Raw genomic sequence first — 22,337 nt, forward strand, 5'->3', positions numbered from 1 at the left:
TTAATGGTGATCGTATCTGGTTAAGAGCAAACTTCACATAATTTTTGTCATCATTAAACAATTTGCCTGATAAAAAAAATCCTGAGAAAATTGTCAAAATACACAATCTGCATTAGAAATGTAAAACCTCAGATCAGAGCTCTGGGAGCTGCCTGACCAGGACTAATGTGTCATGCTGACCAGCAATACAGCTTTGCAGTAAGGACCCAGAGCTAGTCACATAGAATTCCCCAGTGGGAAGATAGTCTGTGTCGCCACCTGTTACCTTATCACTGACTAAATGGAAACAAATCCTTTATATGTTTTGCGGGTTAAACATACTAGCTGAACAGAAACCTATGTGGTTTGTTTGTCTTTTGTATTCAATGTCCAGCTTCTGTCTCATTTCATCATTCTGAGGGGAAGACAGGTGCAGACAAAGTATACTGTTGAGAAGAAAGGACATCCAGCTGTTATGTGAAGGACTTATTATACAGTGTGTGTTTGGATATTGGGCTAGAAGTGACAAGTATTTGCATTTTATGTGTGTTTTAGGCAGGACACAGGGAAGACAGGCAGAAAAAGGTGAGGAGAAAAACAAGAAAGCTATCAACATAGAAAGAGGCATGGAGGGGGAGGCGAGGCTTCTTCCACCTCCCTCCTCCTCCCTCCTCCTCCTCCCTCCCCTGACACCACCTCAAGGCCGAGACACTGTCTGAATCGATTTGCATAAAGTGCTAAAAAGGGAGTTGGCAGAGCAGGGCAGTTGATACCGGCCAACAGACACTGAGAAAGGAGGACCCAGAGCTGACACTGACACAGCAAACTATTACTCAGCCTCGGAGCACACACCCATTTACACACAAACACACAGACACCTGTAGCTTCAGCGGAGTATGCCGAGCTGTGAAGAGGAGGACCTCAGCCTGGGCAGAGCAATTTAACTCCCTGCTGGAGTCTCAGAAGCCAGTCTGGAATTTGACTTAAGAAAAATGTACTTTTGAGTGCAAAGGGAGTAAGCTGAGTCAGGCCCTGAGATCAAGGGAGGATCATCTGACATCTTCTTCAGCTAACAGGTAAACTGAACCACAGCTTTTTGTACTACTTTGTGGCTTACTATTGTTATAACACAAGAATTTTACTGATTTTAACACAACGTTTGTTTTCATTGAAGCATTTTCTTTGAGGTATAGACACTTTTAATAACTATAGCACTGGTATTTAAGATATTCTCCCTAAATCCAACATACATAGGTGGCAAAAAGCCTACAGACTGAGGGAATGTAATATCTGGGACTTTTCCTTTATTTTGATTTCTAAACTCAGTTGCAAAAACTTTAAATGTGAGCATGGAGATGGGTTACACCCATCACATAATAGATGAGAAACCTGCAGTGGCAGCTGCACCAGTCAGTGGTCGCATTTCATGAAAAGGTTTCGGTAGGATTCTCAAGTACCTGCACACTGCTACCTGCATTGTCTGTAGTTTACACATGTGCAGTCTCCTTCAGCTGAACTGTTTGCAACAGCCTGACCTCCACCCCCTAGCTCAAACAGCCAGTAGATCCAATTTCATTTACTTTCAGACTGAACTGGTAATACAGCATTGTGGGTGACAGTTGAGCTAAATATAAATATGAGGATTTACAAAGTTGACCCAGGCACAAAAGGAACAAAACATAAGGGCTAAAAACAACCTACACAATGTCAGGTGATGCTTAAAACAGCAATTTGTTGTTCTTATTTGGGTCAGTAGGACAAGGTGAGAAATGTACCTCAGACAATAAATTACAGAGACAATAAAGAGCTCTCCTCCATGTTCTGATATTTCAGATTCAACAACAACTGATTAATATTGGACTATAGCACAGTATATGACTTAATTGCTCCAAAGCTCTATGAATTTCTATTTCTCTGCCTGGACTTTGGACATTTTTAAAGGCTTCCATGTGCTCTTTATTGTATCTCTTTGTTTGGTGATGTATGCTAACATTTGCTACTGCTCATACCACAGCAAATAAAGCTGTAGCAGTGGATTCCTTCCTGCAAACTTACATAGTCGCACTTTTAAGTAAAGCGTCAAACTCAATTTACACCCAGATTCTGTTTACACAACAGCAAATGTCCCTTCACTACCAATGAAGTCTCACATTTAGACTACCCGGTAATTTTCTGAAAACTAAGCAACATATTTCACCAATCACTGACTCACTGCACTCAGTGCAGTCATATTTCATATATGTGAAACACTGTGTAAAAACATCTTTGTAAAATAAGACCAAGAGGAATTTAGTCAGATTCCTTATGAGCAGCCAGTGGACTTAGAGCTGCAAACCTCTACCTAATATAGAAGTTGGGCTACACATAAAAAGTTGAGACCAAATCATTAGAAAAGCAGATCAACAGGGCACATTTAGATGTCATAGAGGTGGCATCAAACACTGTTGTTGCAGTTGTGGGTTTTGTTAGACCTGACAGGTTGAAATTTAATCTTGCTGGGTTTATTATTCCACTGTAAAACAAAGGTCAAACAACGATTCTGTAAATGTATTGGGTCTGTCTGATGTGCACTACTGTATATATATGAAAAGACTACACTCGACTATGAGCTGAGCAACTCCTGTTGAAGACAACACCAAGCTCTAGCCTGAACACTGTTTGAGGAATCATTAATGGTACAACAAAGTGCAGCCTGAGGCTTATGCCAAAACGCCTTTCACATCATTGGCTTCTGAGAATGTGAAACTCTGTTGTTGGTCAGTGCTCAGTTAGTTGTAGTTGTACTACAACCTGAGGCTTTAGAAAACATTTTCTCCTTATAAAGATGTTATAGTTTACATTACTGTAGGCATAAAGCTAGTGACAGGGCAAGCAGTTCTTATGCAGTTTTCCTCGGCCATACATTGGTGTTTTTTGGCTCCACACAGACATTTTTGTACTGATCTGAGAACAGGACTGTACACTATTTCAGGAAAATAGTGGTCCTTAAGAATGAGTCCTGTGATCTGTAAATTATGAAAACCATATACTCATTAACCTAAGATGAACCTTTAAAAGGTGTGAATTAACATGTGTCAATAATATTAGTACGTCAATAGACCAAATGATAATATGATGGCACAGTGGTAGCAAGCCAAAAGCAAAGATAGACCTTTCAGGATGTTTGTGCACATACAAATTACTTGATTAGAACAAACGAACCACCCAAGTCTCAAAGTCTGAATATTTATCATTTCATTATTACTTACTGATCTAGTGTCTGTTTGTTAGGTCATTTCTAAAAACTTCAGCTCCATATTGTCAAAATATGCGAGTGAAGACACCCCGGAAATTTTCAGTTAGCCGTGAAACAGCACATCATCATGACTCAGATTATATCTGGTTACACTTTGGTACAGGAAGTTAAGTCAAACGACTACACCTGATAATAGAATTTCAGTTTGAGCAATAAGGAAATCGAGTCAGAGTCAGCTGATAAGACATATGTACGTAAGATGTACAGAAGGATCAGTTGTCATTGCACTAAAGCATGTCAGAATTTAGTAAAGCTAAAGAGAGCGAGTTGACAATGCAGGAATTTCAAGGGTAGATGGAGCGATTAGAAGGAGAACAAGCAGGGACTTTGTGTCGGTCCAAGTACTGGGGCAGGACTAGCCCTGAGGGCACAGAGAAGAAAGCACCTGTGCTCTTTCACCTCATCACACAAACACAGTCTCCTTCACATTAGTGTCCTTTAACACCTAAACCACACCACCACTGTAACAGTCTCCTCACCCTAAAAAATGAGACCAGACTCAACAGAGTAACTTGGTCCTCAAAGCACAGAGTCCAAACCTGGTCCAGCTGACTCCCAACCGGGTACAGTTCCTGCTCTGTGGTTTCTGCTATAGAGATTTGAACACACTTGCTGAAAAAGACACATTAGCAAAACTGCCTGTGTTTATCCCTGATAGCGACCTGCACTGTACTGTAGCTGCTCAATGCAAGAAGAACCCAAGGACTTCCTGCACCCGCTGCTGTATGTTTGAACATTGTGCTGCCTACCTTTTCATACAAATGACCCCAGGAATTTTTTAAACTCATGTCTTTACAGGACTATACACATATTGATTTGTCTTTTCAGTTATTGTACATTATAATAACATGTTTGCAGCAGTATGAGCTAAAAATGCTACCAGCAACAGCCAATACCAACAGCTTAAAATAGTAGCTAAGAAGGCACTTGGGTTACAACCTCTGGGTAGCCTGGTAATTATCTAAAATTAAAGATAACACAGAATCTGCACTTCCACTACTTATACTGCTTTATAAGATAAAGCAGTTAAGGGCAAGAGAGCAGAAACACAATCTTGTGTCCTTCACCAGCAGTTACTCTATTGAGTTCGTCAAAGTTTACTGTATACTATGATTTCTTCTATGCCCAAGTCTGGAGCAGGCATTAACACCTCTTGGTCAGTAAACATATCTAATTGGTTTTCTTAGACAGGGCACAAGTCCTGATTAAAATAAAACACACATCAGGTTGGTTGTGAGCGTGTGTGTTCCTTTAAGAGCACTGCATGTATCAAAAACATAACACTGGCAAACTACTTGCAGAACTGCCCATGCATATAAGGGCGGTCTGTCCTTTCTGGTCATGTGCTTGCATGTAACTAAACTGAACTACATCATTCAACATGTTCGACACACTTTCATTACCCCTGTGATTGAATTACTCATTGACCAAAACCCTGTGAGTTTTTTAATACTGTGTGTGCTCTGGGTGAGGGTAAAAATAGTTCAAAATTCAACATTTTGTATAAAAAGCGTCCTGATTCACTGAAATCTTGTTAACTTATTGCGATTATAGTTGTGCATGGTTTGCAGGTTTTCATGATACAAGCTTAAATATCAAAAGTAATCCATATTTTTCATTTATGTTTTAAGATAAACCAGAAAACCAAGAAGAGGAAAAACAGCAGTGTCCAAGGTAGATTGGACAAAGGAGAAAGAAGGCTCATTTATAAAGATGGAACAGATTACACAGATCTGGCACATGCAGGTCGGTCCCCAGGACACAACTGGAGAGACTCAAAAGAAGGTGTCAGTTATCGGCCAGCCAGAGTGCTCCATCTGCTACAACACCTATGACAATATCTTCAAAACACCTAAGCAGCTGGAATGCACCCACACCTTCTGCCTGGAGTGCCTCTCTCGCCTCATGGCAGTCTCGCTGGGCGACCAGGATGGCAATGGTGGCAGCACACACCTCTCCTGCCCCTTCTGCCGCCACCCCACCACATTGCCCGAGGAAGGGCCCCCAGCCCTGGCCACCAGTCGTGAGGTCCTGTGCAAGCTTCCCAGCCACCAGCAGCAGGAGGAGCCGGTGTGGCTGGAGGGGGAGAAGCTGTGCTACAAAAGCTCAAGACACAACGCCAACCTGAGTGCCCCTGACAGCCCAACAGCCTTCTGCATCTGTATTGACATTGGAGCCAGCAAGACAGTGGAAACTCCGATTCAGACACGTCCCCGGACTTTTGGCATGCTGGACCATCTGTCAAACTGGAAGAGGATAGTGCTCTTCACTGTGCTCATAATGCTGCTTCTTGTTGTTATGCTGTGGCCATTACAGTGTGTATTCAGCACTGGAAACATGCGCTGTATCCGATCACCTGTCCCCACTACCACCACCAGTACTCTCAGCCCATTCACTGTTCGCCCAAGACAGTAAACTTCATGAATAATTGGACTATTCTGTAACAGTACATAATAATGTATATAACAGAACATTATTAATGATTCACAATTTTCTATTCAATTTTCATAATTGCCCTTCAGTGCACTTGGTTATTGCTACAAGCAGCTGTGACGTCTCAGATTTTTAACATTCAACACAACTAAAAATGTTAAAGCCGCTATATGCCATTTCTTTTCAATGTCAGACTTGAGTGGTGCCCAGTGGTTGTTTAATACCAGTCATGTAGCAGACCCCATCATGGGCCACTCAGATGGAAGAACTGAAAGCAACAGCAGATGCAGTTTTGTGTTATAATGCCAATCAGGATCACTTCAATCGTTTAGCATTTTTAAATTCTATTCAAATTTCACACATAGCAGTTTTAACCCTACAAAGCTGAACTATATCCTTGTCAACAGAACTTACTAGCATTATTAAACTGTTCACACAGGCTGTAAAATACTGATACAAACATCCAAAAGTGAAAGGTGGTGACGTCATATTTTGCACTTTAATCAACACCTGTAGTTAAAAATTGGAGAGGATTTGGTCCAACTGCTTGATGGAATTTGTCATATTCAGACACCTGGGAGAGTAGCTCATAACAAGGAACTTTGTTGTAGGTGTCCGCAGTTCATCAGGCAATTATATATCAGATTACCAATTAATGCAAGTCAAACAGTAAAGTTTGTTACATTTATTCATGTAACAAACTTTGCTTTGCAAATATCTGGTTGATTAAAGAACAACAGACAATACAAAGTTTATAGTAGATAAACTATCACCAAAGAGAATGAATGTAATGCCAATGTGCAAACTGCAGACCTTTACAGCTATGATTTTTGTTTTGATACGTTTTTGTTTACAGATTTGTAATAAAAAGTAAGAGATTAACAGGAATATCTGAGTTCATGTTTCTGTGTGACGTAATATCCGAGTTCATGTTTTTGTTTCTGGGAAATAATGAAATATTTGTTTGCACATGACATCCTCGGAAGTTAGGCTGTGGGACTTTCCAAGTAGCACCCTCATGACAAGTGCCTGAAACAGTTATGGATGACGGTTAAATTCTAGGACTTGCTTAGGAATGGCCATAATAAACGTGTTGAAGTTCTGTTTGTAATAGCAGTTAAACAAATGCAGGCTTAAGTCAAGAAATACTCAAAGGGTTTCCTGAATAAATAATGATAAACAGTAAGATAATAAAATTGTCTAGAAGCCTACTATGGCGTTATTTAATTTATTATTGTTGTTTTTTCTTCTCTCCGGTTGACTTTTGTGGAGAGCACGTTTGATATTATTCAACAGTTAATACAGCTAGTGTTAAAAAGACAAAACAAGCAGCACTAACGTCAAAATCATTTTCTCTTTAGCTATGAAATGATCTTTCGTTATCAGTGAAAATGATTTTAAAAAAAACAAAAAAACAAAAAAAAAAACGATTCCCACGTTATCTTAATAGTAGTTAAATTAGTTAACTGGTCCTATTGAGGAATGTTCCTGGTCAAGATGTAGTCTATTCAGTATACCTGGAGTGGGTAAGATGCAGAGCCACAGCAGGGTCCAACACAAAACAGCTTCATATCTCACTGCCCTGTGTTCTCTGTTGCTTCTCTAAGACAAGGACAAAGGCAAAACAGAAAAAACAGCTTACTCCAGACTCACAGACAGAACAAGAGAAATAAGCAAAAAAATCATGTGCAGCTTTACATATTGCCATCATATATTTTTATTAAACTATATGATAATAAACCACTTTGATGCCATTTCTGGCACCTTGCATCAGCAGTTGCAGTCTATACAGCAAAAAGGCAGAGCCAGTGCAAGAAGAAAAAAGGGGAAGCGCCTCGACTGAACAATAAGGAGGCACTCAGTATACCACAACTCACTTCAGGCATTCTGCAAACAACAAAGGAACAAGGAATCATAACAAAAATATACTAACATGTTCAAGTAAATGTAAGAGGGCAAGCAGAAAGAAAATACCATTACTACTGCATACCTCCATGGATCATCACGGAGTTTACTTCTCAGTAGAGAAATTAAACCAGAATTGATGGTGATGATAATGATAATAATAATAATAGCTAAAATACAAAATAGAAGAATGAATAAAACAATCAATTAGAAATATACAATTTGACACAAGAAACTAAAGACAATCTAGTGCACTACCAAAAATTATTCAACAGCCAATGGACATCCAGCAGTTTCACACTTTCAAGTATTGAAGTTTCACCTTATCATAAACAATATGACCCAGAGAGGCAAAGTGAAATACAAAAAGATCTAAATTATCCACAAAGCAAAACAAACAGAAAGAAAACCACAAGTTATTTCTCATTCATCAGACAGACCACAGTTCAGACTGGAAAAGGAAAAAAAAGGGAAAATCTGAGGGATTCAAACCTCCTCAGTGTTCAAATTCAGCTAAAGTACATCACGTGTTGCAGCATATTTCAGACATACTGTAGGCCTTTACTGACACAGGGCAGCAATACAATTCATTTTATAAAAACATAGCTTTTATTCACACAAAGAATCCCATTATAAACCATTAAATACATGAAGACAGATTTTAACAGGAAAAGTTCAAAGCTGACAATTGCTGGATATTTATGAACGGATGAGAGAGTTTCTGTTGATGTACTGTGACTGGTACTTCCACTGACATACTGAAACCTTAACAAAAGGAATAAGTGCTTTCAAAAGACAACTGGGTTGTCTGACTAGATACGGCAACTGCTTGATACATTCTTACTTTAACAAGTAACTGTCCAATGCCTACAGTTTTCATCAGTGCCATACATGAATGTTATTACATCAATACGTTGCGATTATTCTTGGCTGTATTTTAAATAAAGTCTTTTAAAGAGTCACAAGTAAAAGATACAAATACTGTCTGATTTATGACTAAGGAAAACAAGACAAGGTCCATCTGTAAATGTCCTTGACCTGGTTAGTTGGTGGAGAAAGGAATCGTCAAAGCACAACCACCAACAACACCAGCTCCTCCTCCATAGTTTATCTGATGCCTTACAATAAAAAAAAAAAAAAAAAACAAGGTAGACTGGACACACATTATCATGCCAAAGTCCTACTGTGAGGCAGGTGTTCAGGACCATTAAGTCATTACATTTTAAACAAGCCAGGGCAAATTTCAGAAACAACTATATGCACTTGAATTTCAGGAGGATATTTTGGTGCTGATCCTAGAAGCTAAAAATAGTAAACAATCTGTCAGACAGTGCAGAGGGCTCAGTGCTCCGCAGCACCACCACTTTCTTTATCACATCAATGACGTCAGCTTACTCGGCCCGCTACCATCAAGCTTGGATTATGGCCATCTTCTAAATTACTTTTTGGAGACAAATCTATTCTTCAATCTCAGGCAGATGGCCATCTGGCCCACTATAATCGCCCCCTTTCCCTTGTCTCCTTGTGACGATCTCAGACAGATGTTGAACCGCATCAGACCTGCTGATTAACAAGGACAGCCAGTCAAATGAAGCTGAGAGGCAGAGGTCATCCAAAGCTCAACTCCAACAATCCATTCAGGAATGCTCTGCACCCTGTTTCTGCTCTAACATTGGACTTCAAATTACTACTGTAACCAAAATCAAGGTCAATACTCAGGATGCAGCTTAGACATCTGTGTTTAAAAAGCATCTATTCCTTCATTATGCTCCTTAAATACATAAAACAGACAACTCGCATGTTACACAACCATGATATCATCAGCATCAGCAAAAAATAAGAAGCTGATTAAAAGAAAGAGGGGGGGGGAGAAAAAAAAAAAAGCAACTTTCAGGACCCAGTTTGTACTCAAATTGAGATCACAGAAAGGACAAATGTGCCTGTCCCAGTAACAATAAAAAGTAAATAAAAAGTCTTCCAATTCTGCAGCAACAGAACAACTGACTTGAGATTAAATACAAGGCTCTCACCACAACACTAACAATCAGTCTAATCACCAAAAAGTAAAATAAATAGGGTTCACTTTTACACACAAAATTAAAACTGCTTGCCCTTCCTATAGCAGGTTATATGACAGCCCTTACTATCACTCAACAGCAACATTAATGATAATGTCTTTAAATGGCAGCCAGCAAAGACAGAAAAAAGACAGAGCAAAAAGAGTGATTTCTTGGCAACATGGGAACAAACAGCTTAGCTTTAGCCTCTTCTTGGGTCCCATACAGTTCTGTTCATTTCAGGCCAGGACAGTTTCCACGTCCCGTACCTATCAATACAATGACAAAGTGTTTTTTTTTTCCCTCATGTCATTTGGGGTTTCCTGGGTCTGGAAAGTAGTAACAGTAGAGATTTAACAGCAGGTTTGTGGAGGATTCTAGAAACATCCTATGACAAGGCACTTTTGCTGGTTAAGACAAGGAGAGGTTTTGGACGCTGGAGAATTGGGGGGAGAAGAGGCGCTATGCTGTAGAGTCCTCCTCATCATGGAGGGTGAGATTTAACTCCAGACAGAGAGAGAGAGCAGAATCGCAGCAGGAGAGGACTCAGCTTTTAGCCCAGGCAGGGTCCACTGATGCAGGGTTTAGTCAGAGCACCACACTCCCTCCTCCCCCAAGGGATTTTTAGGCGCTGACAAAGCGACACCTCTGCTGAAACTGAAGTAGACATGAACAGACATGCAGACAAGTGGAGTTAATGGCCGGTGTCACTTTGAATCATGGATACTTGAATCTGATGTAATTCATGATACGGACCTAAGAGCAGCATTTACTCTACATGCACTACACCTACAAGGTTATCTCAACAGGGAAAAATAGAGCACATATAGTAGGAGTGTGTACATGCGCTTGGAATTTAAATTTTTTTGTTCAGTGACTGAAAGGGCCTTCAATCAATCACAACTGATTGAGAAAGTCAAAACCCTGTACAGCTTTATTAAAAGCTCTTCATGTGATGTTTTAAAAAAAACAAAAAAAAAAAAAACAAAAAAACAGAACACAAAAAAAGCCAGAAAAAGATTTGAGACATAACATTTGACAGAAACAGGCATTTCTCATAAAGAGTCCCCTTTATATTAAAACAAAGTTATATAATCAGTGGGACATTTTACTCTGGGGACCACTGTGATTGCTGATCCTTAATCACATTAGACAATTTGACCTGTGATTGCAGGGGGGAAAAAAAAAAAAAAAAAAGGTGTCAGTAATAAAATCAATAAGGACTGATTTCCATACAGTTGTTGATAATACATACAGAAACCTTGACTTACTGGGAGAGTTAAGAACAGAACAGAATTATTGTTGCTAATTAGTGTAATGCCACTAGCATCACCATTTGTGTTTGTAGTTAAAAAGACCAATCAACAGAAAAACTTACTGCAGTCTGCCTAGAAGGCTTATAGTTAGTGAGGTTTAAAAGGCTTTTGGCTGTAATTATTATCTGTTATTGCTACTAAACAAACAATGTAATGTTAACACCGTTAGTAAATTATATTACACACATCACTGGCATTTTCTGTACCCCAGTTTGTTACTTGAGGATCATATACCAACGCAGATAAAGACGTGGTCAGCTGTCACTATAATAGAGAGCTAACAGATAAATGGTCTGTTAGGTAAACTTGCCTCGTACTTCCCACCACATTCATCTAAAAGAAAACCTAACATGGCAAATGAAATATTGAATCACATTCTTATTTACACATTTAAAAGGCCACAAAGAAGATTTAAAAAAAAAAAAAAAAAAAAAAAAAAAAAAAAAAAGAAGAGGCAAATAAAACAGCAAAGAAGGATTGACCACCATTCGAAACTGGGGCCTTTCTTTGTGGAGTTTGCATGTTCTAGTCAGGCTTCGTCAAACAGACCAAAGAGAGAGACACAGAGACACAGAGACACACACACACACACACACACACACACACAGTCTTATGCTGATAACTCCAAACCAAAGTTATCACTCACTGCCTTTAACCCTGCTGGGTTCTCTATTAATCACAATGAGAGCGAAAAGAATGTGACTATGAAAATGGAGGTTGATTATAATTTGAACCTAAATTGAATCTTTTGTTGCTTTAAGGGGAGCTCAGGTTTTCTTCTAAAGAAGCTCAGCTGCTCCAGGCCACCCTATAATTTGAAACTTGAAAATAAGAGAACATTACCCTTCTACTTACACAGGGAAAGTTAATTTAACTCACTAGAGTAACTTAACTGTCTTACATCAGTGGAAAAGTTTTAACAAAAACAAGAGTTCTGATATTAGTGGTAAATTGAGTTATTCTTTTTGAAAACCTTACATTTAGAGCTAAATAATAGCTTGATTTTTCCAACAAATTCTACACTTAAGGGCTAACAGGATCCAACAGGTAATACCAGCACACTGTCTATTGAATCCACTGTAATGCAGATCTTTAACAAAGTCAATAAAATCCTTATTTTAACATCCACATTCATTTCAAATGAAATACTTACAAAGAGGCAGACAGATGTCGAGGTCTTGACGGTTTACCTCCTGGTGTTACTGCTAAAAGACGTCTGAGGACTTCTGAAGTTTATGTTCTCGTACACACTTGATGAATCATCATTTGTCATCCTAGCATGACATGTAAAATATTGACAAAGAAAATTAACAACTTTAATTAAAACCTTTTAACACCTTAATTGTTTGCAAACAGGGCAAAGAATGAAAGCATGATGGACCAACAGGGATGATATAGTCCAGATATATTTATTATTTTTCTTTCTTATCACTAACTGGATACAAAAATGTAATATTATTGCTCCCTACAGCAGGAGACATTTTTTACTGTTTAGCCATTTTTCTGATATGGATCTGAATCTGATGTTTATTCATCATATTGATCACTTTCACTTCCCCCATGGCTCCACCATGTGTCATACTTACACAGAAGAAGAGCGCGAGGATGTCATGTTGGTTTTGGACCTTGAGTTGGTCATCTGGGGATATTTGATATTGGAATATTCCCTCTCCTTCATCTTATTCCTCTGCAAAGTGTCAACATGAATCAGGCAGATTCAGTTTAGAGGACAAGACCCCTGAATTAAACTTTAAACTGTCCCAGATGGCATCCACACAGTGAGCAGTGGAACAGCAGTTTGGAAAGTAGACGTTATACTGCCGTTTGCATCAGCGCTGTAGTGATCATAACATAACACATAGCACTGGCCTTCAAACTGAGGTCACACATTTTAAATTCTTCATTACTGTGTCAAAAAGTGTTGTATATTTATAATTTATACGTATTTTTTGTAATGGAAGCCAGTCTGAAATTTTGATTTGTAGTGTGAGTACCTGCTCCTCCTCCAGTCTCTTCTGAGCTGTGTCTATGTACTGTTGCACAGCCATGTAGATAAACTTATACTGGGCCTCTGTCTGCACCATGCCGGACCTCTGCTGCCGTACCCTCTGGATGGTCTTTGGGATGTCAATGTCACAATCCAGACCTACAACACACATATACACAGCACAACTTAGTCAAGGTACAATACAAAGATTTCAAGTAATATGAAGTCCAGTGTGCCATTTCAGTAGCTTACCTTGTCGGTTAATAATATCTATGAGGATGTCGATGACAATTATGGTGCCTGTCCTGCCGATGCCTGCACTGTATTGACATCAGAGTTAAAGTCAAACCACATGTAGCTAAAAAACTGAAGAAAGAATTGCAGGGTTTAACAAGCTAAAAGGAGTAAGGCAACTTGAATTTGTTGTGTTACATTTAAAAAGCCGTTATGTCTTCTCTGAAAACTCAGTGGTTTTCTCTATCAGCAGCCAACTGTGTTAAATGTGTTTAATCAATCTGTCACCATTTTTGGGTGACAGGGTATGGCAAAAGACATGGAAATACACAAAATGAACAAATCTATTACTGCATTTATCATCATCATGCTTGACGGTCACATATCTGCTTTAGACTTAAAATGCATCTTTAAACTTTTGAAAACTGCAACACATCAAATAAAAAAGAAGGTCTATGACTCTAGCAGGAATTAATCTGTGATGAACAAAATCTGCAACACAGATAAATCGGTACTTGTAATCCACAGATGTAGATTAATGTGATTTACCAAACTCAGAATTTTAAATGGGGTATTTTAATCAAGACCAGGAATATATCCTGACAACAGCAGAACAAAAACAGGCTGCGCTATTCCAAAAAGTTTCATCTGTTTAGTTAGTGGTGATGGAAACATCACAAAATAATCCATCACTGTAAATAAAAGAATGAAGTAATAGTTAATGGCCTAAAGCAGGGCATTGTCGAAGAGTTATTTAAAGTAAATACAGGTCAAGGGATAGGTATTGTTGATAATCATGTCATGGAAAGGACAAAGGACCATTGAACTTGGGGTATTAATGGGATGAGAGAAAATTCCTGATAAGCTGGCTAGTTTATACTGACTATGTATGATTAGCTCATGCTAGTTTAATCAAAACCTACTTCTAGCACAAAGGTAAAATTATGAACCTTAATTACAGCGCACCCAAGTGGCTGACTGAAACCATACTTCATAATTTCATGCTTAGTGAGCAAAGTTTCAGGTGTCTATTTTCTACCATCTATCAATCTATTGTATCTATTTCAATCTTGGGAAATCCCCAAGAAAACTCAAGCCAGACGAATTAACTTGCAATGTTTGACAGTGTGTGTGTGTGTGTGTGTGTATATGTGAACATGAACTTGCACCGAAGACACTACAATACCGGATATGTGTGTTCTAACTTAAGTAAAACTGGGTTATTTTTTCTAGTACTGTGTTTTGCCTCTCAAGAGAATAACCATGCCGTCATTTTTTTCACCAGATATTTTGGACATCTTCAGTTTCAAAGTAATGCTAGCAGCCATAAAGTGAAGAACTCTGTTTGCAGGTCAGCTTGCTTATTCTCTCCAGCTCACACATTGATGATCTACTCCCCCACCCCCCCACAGGTTGTACCTGCAGTGGACAACTATGGGTCCAGTGTCTGGAATGGTACTCTGGGTGCGGTTGACCTCCTCTAGGAACCAGAGGACACCACCGGGCTCATTGGGAACCCCATGATCTGGCCAGCTTAGGTATTGATAGTGCCAGATGTGCCTCACAGGCTCCTTCTGTAAGAAAAATACACACACAAAAAAAGATGAGCTTTTTCTCCCTTAATACTTTTGGATTGGAATATTCCTATTGTTTATGTGCCTATGGCTCAACATAGCAGGTCAGAAGCTCTTTTGTCTACATCCTGGCTCCACAGTGTTCATTAAAAGGCATGATCACACTAAGAGATGAGAACAAAATTTACATTCAAATTGAACACAATGAATTAAATATAACCAAATATAATATTATACTTCAGAAATTTGGGTTAGCCAATTCAAGTAGATATTTTTCAAAGTCAGTCAGTACATAAATCCCTCCTTTTGCAAACTGCTGCGCTGTGAAGGAGGTATACAGTTTGCTAATATGTTATATATACACACCTTTTTTATATCTGCATTTAAGTAAAACTCCAGTTATATCAGTATTAATACATATCCCTGAATGCTGAAATATGCTTTTATGCAATAATATCCCTCATATGGAACTAATGCTTCCATTATGGAAGATACTAAAACCCTGAACCATTCCTCTGAACAGCATAAAACACAGACTTGAGTCTATCATTGTCATGTTTCAATTAGACAAAATGTTTACATTATGCGCATCTGAATATACAGAATATGTCAGCTTTAGTCTCATGCAGTCACAAGACATTAACTATAACCTTAAATGAATGAAACTGTGATTTATTACCAAAAAGTGATAGGATAAGTGGCTGATTTTCCTATTCAACACAACCACAGAGACTTGACTGAAGCGTCACTTGGGGGCAGTGTGTTGAAAAGTTGAGCTAATCTTTGTTGTGAACAGAATATACGTTTTTGGATAACCATGTGTAATACATTACATTGTCCCTTTTCTAGCTACAACACCACTAAAAGTTACACACCATTTTCAACACCCCCCTACTGAGTCAATTTCAGACTGGCTTCTGTGATCAAAGCAGAAGCTTTCACTTGCTTTTAGTTAGATGCTAAAACAATTGCATACTTGTGTTATACAACAGTGCAGTGTGCAGTATCGGAGGGTGTTTATTTCAGGATTCATTATGCAAAAACCTTTTTAAAAGGCTGTGTGCACCTTCGCTTTTTGTTTTTTCTGTATCTAGGTCTTCTATTCTTTAAAACCATGCAGTAAATCCTCCCACATAAGCACGTGATGGAGGACTGTCTCCCCTATGTGAGTGTGTATGAGGTGTTAGATAATCTGAACCTAGGTCAGTGGGTCAGCTCTGATTGAGTACACAGCTTTCCTACCCGGTCCAGACGGGTCACCTCCAGCTTCCTAAGGATGTAGTCTTGTGCAGGCCTTTCGTCAATGTTCCTCACTAGTACTTTTCCAAACTCTTTAGTGGCATGGAGGTCTGGCCAATAACAGACACATTTGTTCTAAATTACAAAGAGAAAAACAAAGAGGGGTGGTGGGTATTAGACAATCTAAAGAACCAGCTCATCTCAAGCAGCTTTCCAATCAGCTTAACTGTCATACTATCCTTGTCAGCCGTCTCGCTCCCTTCCCCCACACAGTGCTCACCCGTCCTCGTTCCATCTCCTTCGTAGTCATTACAATGACGTGTGTATTCTCCTGATAAACCATCTTCCAGAAGTCAATAACTGTATTCTGTAGGCAACCTTGGGTGGCGATGAAGACTTTACCCTCCTCCACATGGCGCCCTTCTTCATGTATACTCTGTACAGCACAAAAAATTATACATTGAATAAAACATTTGGACAGTGTGACTAGATAATACAATAACATAACATGAACTACTTACACAAAGAAAAAATTAAGAGTGTTCTGTGCTGCTTACAAAGCCTGTTAAAAGGTATCCTCCATACTGACTGGTAAATTCAAGGTAAACACGTTGGTACACATTGTTTATTACTGAGAACACTCACTCTGATGTAGTTGGCATTGATGTAGTCTGAACCAGAAACATCTGGATCTGACTCCCTGATTTCAACACGAGTTGTATCGACTGAAAATACAAAGTGAAACTCTCATTAATGCAGTACAAAATGTCTACAGTTTCCAGAGATGTTTTTTCTAAATCTCATGTCAAATGACAGCCAGAGTTATCAAAACTAATTCTTGACACTTTGCTGAGCCCTGTACATTGGCTATTTGTGTCATTGTTTCCACAGGAAGCTGGAGAGACAGGAAATGGCAGGTTGCTGCATGACTCACAGGGGAGGATATTCTTGTATCTGTTTTTACTCTTGTTTTCTGGCTTCTGCCCTTCTTTCCGGGGATACAGCAGTTTGCACTCCTGCTGCTGAAGTACCTGATTGTTTACAACACATGACAAGGGAGAATGAAAAGAAAATAAGATGTTTTCACAAGAAGGAGATCCAGGAGCTTCCAAACAGAAGAATATTCACTGTAACACAACTGCCAATTCTGAGGTGATGTATATACACAGTAGGGGTTACCAGTTGCTTGCCATAAATACAAAGCCACTGTTCTCGTTAGTTAATTTACAAATAATATGGTAACATATGCCAATTGTTTATTCAGTCATAACCCAGCTTACGCCATTTCTACTTCCATCAGCATCAGACTTACGTCATGCATTATACAGTAAATCACACTTGAGGATATTTACAACACCGATCAATTTGACGTACAGAAATAAGAGGAATGAAAATACTGTACGTATACACCACCGCCAAGTTTTGTTTGCTTACGGCATTTTTCCATTTGGCGTCACTCAGAGCAGATGCTGCATCACACGTTCATTTATTTATTCATTCGCTCTGGCTTACGTGAAATTGTCATATGTTGCACCTTCTGGAAACAATTAATGACGTAAGCTTGGGTGTGGCGGTATACAATATTATGTATTATCACATTGGATGACCCACATATGTTGTCCCAGAACATAGAGTAATATAAATTAATGAATACCATCTTAGTAAAGATTGCATCAGATAATCCAACAACTAGGCAATGATAGGTTAAAAAAAAAATGTTCTCATACCAACTTAGTGTCATCTTTTTCATGTGAGGTATACCACAGTATCTGCTTTTTATCCTTGAATCCTTTTATCCTTTATCCTTGCTCTCCTATCTGGTCTACCCAAAAATGTTATAAATCAGTTCCAATTGATTCAGAATGCTGCTGCCTGACTGCTGACCAGGAACAGGAGAGAAAATGCACCTGTTTTAAAATCATAAATCATTACACTGTCAGTTTCCATAGTGATTTTAATTTTTTTTGTTTTTCAAGCTCTTCATGGTCTTGCACCAGTCTGCCTGTCTGACATGCATAAAGTGCATGTCCTCAAGCACGAGATTTTTATTTGTTCCCAAGTTCAGTACAAAAACTTCTGGTGAGGCAGCTTTCATTTTCATGCTCTGAGCTGTTGCAGCAGTCAGGCCAGGCTTTTTTGATTAGAATATTTTACAGCCATTATTTACACTATTTGTTTAACTGTATTTGTTTTTTAATTTGTGTTATTCCCTTTGGTATATTTTACATGTATTACATTTTATTTGTTTTTTTTATTCCCACATTTTTTGTTGTATTATTAATTTGCCAGTCATCTGCAAAGCACTTTGAAATGCATTAGCTCACACAAACACGTGCAAATGAAGTTTTGAATGATAGATTTGATTGAAATAAAAATCTAGTATTGATTCAACAATTAGCCTCATATGCCTTGAAACAATTCAAATTATTAATATTTGCAACCTGTCAGTTACATTAAAATGATAACTCCCTGGAATGAACATAGATGTAAGCCTACACAAGCAGATATGAAATGGATGACTACATAAAGGCAACAGGGAAAAATGACCTACAAAATAAAACTTAATATGATATCTAAGACTTACCACTAAAACAGTAATCTAAAGACAATTCCATCCTTAATACACTTTCCAGTGGTGAAAATACACCATCCTTGGGAAGACAACACTCAAAAAACTAATGTAATTAGTAATTGTAATTCACATTACAAAACCTTCCCAATTTTGTCTTAAACAACTTATACATACTCAGCTAGTTCTTTCCTAAAGACACATTTAATAAAACTGTTGAATATCTGAATTCATTTATATTGTCTGGCTACCCCACAATGGTAAGCATAGTTTTTTAAAATTATTAAAAGAAAGAAATTCTTGTATTGACAGTTCTGAGGGCCACATACCTCAAATTCTTCCCAGAATCCTTGTTTGGGCTTCTCTGAGTTGTCTGCTACTTTGTTGAGCTCTCGTACCCGGTTCTCAATATTGGCTGCATTTATCCTTGTGGCATTAAATGGCTGTTGTAAATTACAGTCAGAACAGTTATTATTTAAAAAGCACAGGTATGAAAATACACAACCATGGCTTCAAGACACGTAAAAGAGTGTAATGTCACTTCCATACTTGTTTGAGGTGCACAACGATGCCACTTTTTTCCACCATTGGGTTTTTCTTGTAATGATCCACCAGATCAGCCAATGTATCAAACCTCTCACCTCCACCCACGTCATACTTCCCCTCCTGCTGGACAAAAAAAAAAAAAAGAAAAAAAAATAGTTTAGCTACAATTTATGACCTGCTCAACAATACATGACTTCAACACATTATATGGTGTGGTAGTTTGAGAGACAAATTCAAGAGTCCAGGCTTTTTCCAGGCTGTGTTAATCCAGCTAGACAATACCAATTTAAGTTTCAGGATATGTTGAAGGGCCCACAATGAGTTACCTCACCTGGTAGCGTATCATAACATGGGTGACCTTGGTCTTGCGATCCACATTCTCATGTTTCTCCTCATTGGTGAGAACTGAGAGGACAAAGTCCCCAGGTTTACTCTGGCTCTCCCGTACAAGGAAACTGCCAGCTTTGCCTTTTTCTGTGAGCAGTTTCTCTGCATCTCGTCCAGAGAGGTGCCCATGGTACCACCTGGAGACATGTGAGACAAAACACTATGATATATCTACATCATAACCAAGGAACAACATTCATTAAACTGACAACATGAATGCCTAATCAGCATTGCATTCCTGATTTGTGGCAATTCCTGACAATGAAAATTAACAAATAATTTGAACATGTTAAGAACCATAAACTGTACTATATATAAAAATGCACCTGGCAAGACTTTTAAAAACAGTGAACATCATTGTTCATTATTTCAGATGCTGTGCAAACTGCTTCTCCAGCTTCTGTGGAGCTCAAGAATCTTAGCCTCAGGCAGCTGTGGTTGCAATGTAGATGAATTATCTAGGCATGTGAGAAGAATTGAGACAGATACTTGACCAAAACAAGGATGGGCACTAGCATTATGCCTCTAGCTCAAGCTCAAAAAAAATAAATAAATAAATAAATAAAATAAAAATAATAAATAAATAAATAAATAAAAAAAATTGCAGCTCTAGGGTTCAAGTTAATGACTATACGTATATGTGCAACCCACTTACGAATGAGTGTCTCTTATATTGCTGCAGACATACTGCTGATCAAAAACTTGCATGTCTGTCGTTTTCCTGTGTGGTGAGCATGAACGTGTAGGAGGCGTGTACGAGACATATGTTGCATGGAAACACTAGATAAACCAAAACCATAGATCACAGGTTGTTCTTAATCTAAATAGAAACTAAGATATATACACTGCAAAGTATAGATGTATAGAGAAAGTGAATATACATAACTGGCTCATTTGGGGTTGATAGCAAACAAGTGATGATTTTTTTTTTTTTTTTTTTAAACAAATAATGGTATGGTATAAATGTATTTTTCTAAAATGCATCCTGTATTTGCATGAGTGTATGCATGGATTCTTGGTCTTAACACACCAGCTGTCTTCTGTTTTAAATGACGTGTGTGTGTGTGTAGGTGGGATGAAGTGTGCCATATATGTGTCCAACCCGCATATAGAAGAAGGTTAATGTGCAGATATTTAGTGAGCATAAACAAAAATAGCAGCACCACGCACTTAGTTTGTTCGAAGATACATCTGGTAATATGCCAGTGCATCTGAATTTAATGTGTGGGTGACTGTGTTATGCTGTGACCAAAAAAAAACAAAAAAACTGCAGAATCTGCAGAGTGGATGATATTTTTCTTTTTTTTTGTTTGCTTTTTGTTTTGTTTTTTTCCACAGGTGCACAGCTTCATTGTTTTGGTTCATTCTCACTGTTCATCAACACTCAAGCACTGATGACACAGATAAACAATATGTGAATATAGTGAAGCGTTTAACAGTTAAAAACTTAAGAGCTAGAAAGACATTCACCTTTCAAGTGCTTCAAATATTTTCATTGCAACAGAGAAATGTTTACTGTGGTAAACATAAACCTTGATAATTTTAGATACGATATTCCATATACTGTATATGTGTCAGTGTCGTTAATATTGTGATGTTAATTTCTTTCATATGATCCAGCTCCAAGGTGCTAGCTAAAAAAATGTTCCATTCAAGACACAAAAGAGAGCTGGCTAATGACTTGCTCCTCTATTTATAAGTTATTTGTATATACTATATTATTCACTGTTTAAAATAAAATAATTATTGTAACATTTCAAGCCATGCATTTATCTGACATTAGGGCTTTTCCCTACAGTCTTTTACTGTAACTGTAAGTTAATCATACTGGAGATGCATCATGAGGCTACTTTAAAATGAACTCATCAAAGCATACTAAAGGTAGTAAGTTTCATGCCTTAATTACCAAATAATATTTCATATTTTGGTCCAAAGTTTTGTGTCCTACGCATTATGAAAATGCCCTTAAAATGAGCATTTAGCCCAAAGCAGCATCTAATAAGTACACTGAAATTAGGACTAAACTAATATTGTTTATCCGGTGGTTATCAGATTGTAGTTTCTTATGGCAGGATGAACTGCTGCAGTCTGACATCATGTGGTCAGGGAGAATTCTTGACAGTAGGAGTTTATGGAGTTGGTGTTAAGTGTGCGAGTTTAACAGTACCTCTCAGAGGTGGGGTCCTTGCAGTTGAGTGGGTACTTGAGCTCGATGACATGGCCATTCCTCTCGCGTAGAAGATCCTGTTGTTCGGTGTAATACTGCACCAGCTCAGCCAGCGTGGCAAATTTTTCACCTCCATACAGGTCATAGTAGTCGCCTGAGTTCTGGATCTTAATGTGGGTCACCTCATCATTACGCCTGAACAGGAAAAACCAGTGGGATTTCAGTCATTCAAGTAGTTATAATGCATGTAAACAGAGGTGAACTCATTCTAAAGAAACAGCTTTTTTCTGTCTGCGTTTTCCTCGTTTCTTTACACCCTGTGGATATTTAAAACACTGAACTTACACACACACGACACAAACAACCACCCACACACATTCTTACAGTATACGCTCACACAAACAAAACCATGCGTGTTCAACATCCACCTGCCCCAATGTTAAGATGATGAACACAACTTTCTTAAAAACATGTTTAAAAAACCTGCCGATGTGGTGGCATATTTCATTTGGCTTCTGTTATTATGCCCTAATCAACCTTATTCTGTCCGTATGTGTTCATATCTCTGCAATACTGAAGCGTTTTTTGTGAAGTATAAATAACATAACTACATAAGCAACTTTAAATTACACTGAAATGATAAAATAAG

General features: G+C 38.3%; 2 protein-coding genes across 5 annotated transcripts in view; one reads left to right on the forward strand and one right to left on the reverse strand.

The window, feature by feature from the left end:
* The first annotated feature begins 661 nt into the window (after window positions 1–661).
* Window positions 662–6,585, forward strand: rnf223 (ring finger protein 223). Its single transcript, XM_026331563.1, has 2 exons — window positions 662–1,055; window positions 4,906–6,585. Exon 2 carries the CDS (start codon window positions 4,988–4,990, stop codon window positions 5,687–5,689), a length of 702 nt encoding a protein of 233 aa, XP_026187348.1. The 5' UTR covers window positions 662–1,055; window positions 4,906–4,987; the 3' UTR covers window positions 5,690–6,585.
* A 566-nt stretch (window positions 6,586–7,151) lies between these two features.
* The window catches only part of ptpn11b (protein tyrosine phosphatase non-receptor type 11b), a 31,590-nt gene continuing 16,404 nt past the window's right edge, over window positions 7,152–22,337 (reverse strand). For 2 of the 4 annotated variants that reach the window (XM_026331557.1, XM_026331562.1), the window contains exons 3-16: window positions 21,689–21,883; window positions 19,466–19,658; window positions 19,138–19,257; window positions 18,918–19,031; window positions 16,954–17,050; window positions 16,665–16,744; window positions 16,300–16,455; window positions 16,023–16,154; window positions 14,626–14,780; window positions 13,225–13,292; window positions 12,980–13,131; window positions 12,572–12,672; window positions 12,139–12,259; window positions 8,199–10,326 (exon numbers count right to left, since the gene is read on the reverse strand). In XM_026331557.1, coding sequence (XP_026187342.1) covers window positions 12,172–12,259; window positions 12,572–12,672; window positions 12,980–13,131; window positions 13,225–13,292; window positions 14,626–14,780; window positions 16,023–16,154; window positions 16,300–16,455; window positions 16,665–16,744; window positions 16,954–17,050; window positions 18,918–19,031; window positions 19,138–19,257; window positions 19,466–19,658; window positions 21,689–21,883 — 1,651 coding nt within the window. In that variant the 3' untranslated portion in view covers window positions 8,199–10,326; window positions 12,139–12,171. Of the gene's footprint in view, window positions 7,310–8,198; window positions 10,327–12,138; window positions 12,260–12,571; window positions 12,673–12,979; window positions 13,132–13,224; window positions 13,293–14,625; window positions 14,781–16,022; window positions 16,155–16,299; window positions 16,456–16,664; window positions 16,745–16,953; window positions 17,051–18,917; window positions 19,032–19,137; window positions 19,258–19,465; window positions 19,659–21,688; window positions 21,884–22,337 lie in introns of those variants that run through there. The other 2 variants (XM_026331560.1, XM_026331561.1) reach the window with 2 other exon arrangements.

This window comes from Mastacembelus armatus, chromosome 7 (assembly GCF_900324485.2).
Source record: "Mastacembelus armatus chromosome 7, fMasArm1.2, whole genome shotgun sequence".
NCBI lineage: Eukaryota > Metazoa > Chordata > Actinopteri > Synbranchiformes > Mastacembelidae > Mastacembelus > Mastacembelus armatus.